We start from the raw sequence: 6,159 nt of genomic DNA, 5'->3' as shown, positions 1-6,159 counted from the left end.
TTGCTGTTGGTTCTTGTTCTTATCTTTTATGGCAGTATGTTAGTTATAATTGTAATTTTGCAAAGTAATGTTAGAAAAAACATGTATAATAAAAAAAAAGTTACTGTATCTGTGATATCAGTAAATTTACGTAAATATTTTACAATCAATATACCCCAGAATTTGTTATTGATTTTAGTTCTTATCAGAATTTGTTACTGATTTAGTTCTTATGTGTTTTGATATTGTGTGAGCTGTAATTATAATTGTGCAAACAGGTCAGAATGGGAACTGGGGGATCTGTATACCCATACAGTGAGCTACTACCTCCCCACTGGTGTCTAGTATTTTGCCTGACAAGGCTATAGAAAATATTATGAGTTGTGCGTTTGTGGTGAAATGTGTTTCATATATATTGCAGGTACATGAACCGTTCAAGACCCTCTCTGAGATAATGGCAAGAAGTGGTGTTGGATTGCCAGAACCAAGGCTTGTGTTTCAATCTGGTCAAAAGACAATTGAAGCTGTATATCAAGTTGCCTTATATTCAGACAAGCAATTTATTGGGACAGGTAAGTGGTTATATTTATGAAATTTTGTACATATGGTAACTGTTTTCATGGGATAATTAATTTTAATATGTATAGCTTGATGTGGTATCAAAGGTTTTGATTTATTGGTTGTAGCCATTTTGTTTCTCATTCAATGTGTACAAAATAACATGCAACAGAACTGGGAATTTAGAATAACTGAAATAATTTTAGTATATAATTATTATTATTCATATTTTTGTCTAGTATAATACTGTACAGTGGTACCTCGTTTGTTGAATGTTTCTTATGTTGAACATTCCGTTTTTTGTTTATACTCATATTCGACGGCCTACTGCGTCCTACAAGAAAAACTATTAACATGTTTTTTTTTTCATTTACAATATGCAGTGTTCCCTCGCATTCACGGGATGGGTACCATAGACCCCTCCCCTGAAATAGCTAGAACCTGCCAATACAGGCAGTCCCCCGGTTTATGGCGCTAGACATAAAATTGGCAAATTATGGCGCCATAACAGGCCTAGTTTCGGTTATCAGTGCCATAAGATGCTGATGATAGAGTTATGGCACTATAACATACCTAACAGGTGCCATTAACCGGTTATCGGCGGCATTCACTGAATCTTAGCACCATAAGTGCCATAAATTGCTGAGTTTTGGTTAATGGTGGTTTTCGCTTATCAGCACCCTGCTGAGAATGGAACCCCTGCCAATAACCAGGGACTGCCTGTAGTTGAAACCCCTAGAAAAATGCTTAAGATTATATTGTTAGTTAAAACTCAAGAAAAACCCATTAAAAATGTTTATAGTAACTGTTTTTGTAATAGTTCTATAAAAAAAAGTGCAATTTATGATGAAATTGATAGAAAAAGACAGGAATTTGTGGATATTTTTCACAGAAAAATACCGCGGATAGGCGAATTTTCTGTGGATAAAAGGGGTATGTGTTCCAGACAGAAATCTGTGAATACATGAGTTGCGAATTGTGGGTGTGTTCACTGAATAGTTGAATGATAACCATATTGGACAAAATAAATAAAAGAATAAAGCATTTCAGTATGAAATTAGCATAAAAGATGTACAAAATTGTACGTCACTGCGGTGACGTCATGCACAGCGGACTGGAGACTGAACGAGGGAGCGTTGATATGTTGAGGACAGAAGGAAAAGATTGTTAAAATATTTCTGTATGTATGTAAAAACAATAAAAATTCACATAAAAAAAGGAAATTTCACAATAAATTTATCATAATGATAAAATATGAAAACAATCAAATGCAATAAAGAAATGATATAAAGTGTTTTCAGCCGGTGTTCATTGCACCGAGACGGTAAGTTTTAACCATAAATGAAAGCACAATGCTTTTCTCAATAGAATTTAGCATAAATGATTAACAGTGAATGAATGAATGATTTTGTTATCATGCGTCATGATATTGTTTTGGAGAGAAGAAGGAACAGTAAAAATCTTTACTATAATAAGTGTGTTAAAAGAACAAGTACCAATTCACATTAAAAAAAAAAAAAAAAGTCAAAATGTTTATTTCACATGAATAATAACAGTGGTAAAACATGAAAATAATCAAATACAATACAGTAATAAAAAAAATCTAACTTGAGCCAGTGTTCGGTGCTCTGAGTGAGACGACAGAAAGGAGAGGGAAGACAGGGTCTGCTTCTTACTGACTTAACAGTATCTTTCACTTACACTCGATTTGTCCAAATCAATTCTTTTAGTTACGGTAAAATACATATCTAGTGACAATTGCATTTTACGATTTTTTTACTTTAAAAGTAACTCATCTCCATAATAAACACACTGACTCTGCATTCAGCTTCTGTGTGCCTTCGATTGTTTGTTTAAACGACTTCCTTGTGTAAAGTTATTAAATCTCTTTCCTTTTCTTACACTCATTACTTATTATTTGTTTGCAAAATCCTCATGTTTATTTTAAATTCTGCCATTTGCCAACAGTAAGTTGATGTATTGTGGCATAATTAGTCTCTTTCATACACTAAGAGCCAAGTGTAAACATGTTAACAATCATACACACTGATTACTCTCTGTCTCTCAGTATTGGAACCTGCTATTAAATATGATTTCTTCTATGCTGAAAGACTTCATAGGTCCCAGCCCTTGGTCTTTGGCCTTAATTCTATATTCCAATTCCTGTTTTAAACTTTGTAGGAGTAGATGAATTTGATATTTTACTAGAGAAAAATTAGATGTTTGTGTTGTGTTAACAGACATTGTGCATTTTTTTCAGGTTATGGGGAAAGTACAGATGTGGCTGTTGACCAGGCAGCTTCTGATGCTCTGAGAAGACTGTTTCATATTACTGCATCGTCAGACCCTCTACCTTTTGGTGAAACAAGTGAAAATATCACGATAAGTGACAAAGAAAATCTATCTATTCTTGAATGGTCCACCATTAAAGCTAAAAATGTTGTTTTGTGTTAATTGTACTGGATTTTCTTGGCAAACCTATTAATAATTTGGATGTGTACATTGTATTATAATTGTATATAAATGACAGTTCTTTCATTGTTAGTATGCCCTGTATATTTTAGCAGAATCGCATTATGGCACATTAAAACAATCTCGTTCCATGTCCTTTTAAGATTTTTATTTATGTTGAACCTTTGTTTCTGGTGTTGAGAAACTGGAGACAAAAATAGTGTTCCTTGCCATGTTTTACCTTCATCCGTATGTTGCATAAGTTCCAGGCATGAGGATGCACAGTTTTATCTACTGGTTGATTTTAAATGACTGCTGACTTATACAGTATTGTTTATGTTATTTACCTGTTGTAATTTTCATTGAGAAATAAACAAGTTAACAGTGGAGTTACTAAATTACTTATATATCCAGTGTGTGTACTGTTAAAGCTGTGCTAAGATTTTGTAGGTTAATTTAACCAGTCTGAATTCACATATCTCAGGTCATCCAAAGCAGGTAAATTACAGTGACTGGACAACCCATTGGAAGTAAAGCCAAGGGAATGGATCTTAAGTAAAAGCCAGAAAGCAATGGATTTGCCTACAGCATATCTTGTATGGCACACTGCACAGTACTACGAGGACATGAGTTTGTACAAGGAGGTAACTTGGCTAAATACACTAACCAAGTATAAGTGGCTGGTTGAAACTGGAAGCTGATAAAAAAGAAATATTTGCTTTAATTACATATATACCTAATTCCCTTTGCAGATACAAATTAGAACAAGAAACTAAAGAATAAGGAAAAATGTTCACAGGATGATTCTCCATGAAGGATTTCAAGATGACCTCCAGTTCCCTTCAGAGTGCTTGTGCCCTAAGACATTTTCTGCTGAAGGGATGAAAACAATCTGAAGACACATGGACATTCAGAACATAATGTAACAATGTGAAGCTCTACTTTAGTGACCAGAAGTTGCTCATAGCCTTCCCCCTGCAGAGCTACTTCAGTGTTTCTAATGCCATCATTTAGTGGTGCCTTCTTGTTTTGCTCATCCATTGTGTACCCAATATAGCTTATATCAAAAGGCTCATATACCTCTTGATGTAAGCAACTACTAGATAGGGCTAACTGGTGAAGACTCACAGGAGCATTTTATAAAGGGCCCCTTCCCCAATTCAATAACAATTCACCTGTTTGTAGGCCATCCCCTAGCCGTAACTCCTTAGGGAGGTAGTAGCATCATTGCACCGTACGTGGTGTACTGTAGGCAATACTTAAGGTTCTTTCCAGCATCCCATTGACCTTTAGCGTGCAACCCTTTTATTCTTGTTACTCTAACTCCATTCTTACTATATCTTCCATCTTACTTTCCGCTCTCCCATAACAGTTGTTTTATAGTGCAGCTTCAGGTTTCCCATTACACCTATAAAATCTTTACATTTTCTCAATCTTCCTTTCAGTGCTGAATGATCTTAAAGGTCACAGCGCTTGGTCTTTAGCCAAAATTTTATAGTCCAATTCCAGTTTGCATTCCTGGTCAGTTTTATGGTAAAATCTTAATATTTGTGTGTTGTTTTCTCTGATGTTCCCAATTTTTGCAAAACTTCCATTTTCTTCCTAATTTACTCTCATATCACTGGGGTGTTCATTATTTGTCACTATCTGCCTCACTTCCAGTTCTGCATGGCCAGAGAAGGCCCTGCTAATGTAGGCACTCTCCTGCGGCATTAAGGAAGTAGCTTACATTTGCACCTTTTGGGTGCTACTTTAGTAGGCGGTTCACCTGCGTTTTTCTACTTTCGCTGTGTTTAGTACCAGCCCATTGGGAGTCAAATGTCCCTAAGTGCATTTTACCACATTTGATCCCCAAGGCTGGCATAAGTTCAGCATAATCTCATGCAACAACAACCCTTGGTGCTACTTTAGGGACATTTGACTCCTACAGGCTAGTACTAAATAAAGCGAAATAGTGTAGAAATTGCTGGTAGACCGCCTACTAAAGTAGCACCAGCTTTTGTATAGACTGATGTGTTGTGTGTTTGGTTGGTTGATTATTGCTAAGAGTGTCAAGTAAACAAAGGGTCTTCTTTCTGCTGGTTTCAAGTAAAATTGAGGGCTGAATTAGTTTTTAGGGCACTGATAGTTTTTATGCATCATTTGGTCCTGTATCAATGATGAAGATGTCATCTGCTTATATTTTTTTTCTGATTGCTGGTGGAGATCATGTTTTGCATGCTAGTTATATATAAGATAGCAACGAGATTGCTAAGAGTTGATCCTTATATTGTCCATTTATCAGAAAAATTCTTCTCTAATTGAAGAGAAACATCAGCTTGGGAAGACTTATCTGCATAAACAAACTTAGAAATCCAGAACAAGGCTAATTAATATCTTGGAAATGCTCTAGCCCCTTTATATGTAATGAAGAACACCAAGACATTTGTGCAAACTTGACAGGGAATCAATCTGACAGAGGCCTAGAAGACTATTAAATTTGGATATCCAGAGGACAAAGTCGATGTTTCTATTATTTCTATTGAACTTGTCAGCAAGGGTGATATGAATATATAATATATATATATATATATATATATATATATATATATATATATATATATATATTATATATATGTATATATATATTATATATATGTTATATATATATATAATATATATAATATATATATATATAGTATATATATATATATACAGGCGGTCCCCGGGTTACGACGGGGGTTGTTTCCGTTCTTAAGACGCGTCGTAACCCGAAATCGTCGTAAAGCCGGAACGACGTTCTTGAAAACATGTCCACAGGGAAAATTTCACTACTAATTTGCAATTTTTCTTAGGGCCGTATCTCTAAAATTATCACTAATTTACTTTTTTCATGTGCAACACTGTGTATTCACAAATTACTGTATATTTTCATTAAAATACAAGAGAGAGAGAGAGAGAGAGAGAAATAACTCCTTAGGTTTCAATAGTTGAAATGAATGTCTGTAGGCAACTTTTTCCCCCTCCCATAAATACATATATTTCTCCAGAGAAGAGAGGACTGTGCAATTATGTTTGTCTGTCTATCAATTCTTTTGCTGAGAGCGAGAGAGATAAAAGGAAGAAATAGAAACACCAAATGTATGACAAGTATCTTGTGGAGAGAGAGAGAGAGAGAGAGTTGTTTAAAAG

General features: G+C 34.9%; 1 protein-coding gene across 1 annotated transcript; it reads left to right on the top strand.

The window, feature by feature from the left end:
• The first annotated feature begins 395 nt into the window (after nt 1-395).
• Nucleotides 396-3,070, top strand: LOC135212885 (large ribosomal subunit protein mL44-like). The gene is made up of 2 exons (XM_064246640.1): nt 396-551; nt 2,798-3,070. Exons 1-2 carry the CDS (start codon nt 434-436, stop codon nt 2,989-2,991), a joined length of 312 nt encoding a protein of 103 aa, XP_064102710.1. The 5' UTR covers nt 396-433; the 3' UTR covers nt 2,992-3,070.
• Nucleotides 3,071-6,159: the final 3,089 nt, after the last annotated feature.

Source organism: Macrobrachium nipponense, chromosome 41 (genome assembly GCF_015104395.2).
Source record: "Macrobrachium nipponense isolate FS-2020 chromosome 41, ASM1510439v2, whole genome shotgun sequence".
Lineage (NCBI taxonomy): Eukaryota > Metazoa > Arthropoda > Malacostraca > Decapoda > Palaemonidae > Macrobrachium > Macrobrachium nipponense.
The sequence above is the reverse complement of the archived record's forward strand: the minus strand, read 5'-3'. Positions and strand labels throughout refer to the sequence as shown.

Coding starts and splice junctions, on each gene's coding strand:
- LOC135212885 (XM_064246640.1), top strand. CDS start 434: ATGGCAAGAAGTGGTGTTGGATTGCCAGAACCAAGGCTTGTGTTTCAA. Junction 552..2,797: donor CAAGCAATTTATTGGGACAG/GTAAGTGGTTAT, acceptor CATTTTTTTCAG/GTTATGGGGAAAGTACAGAT.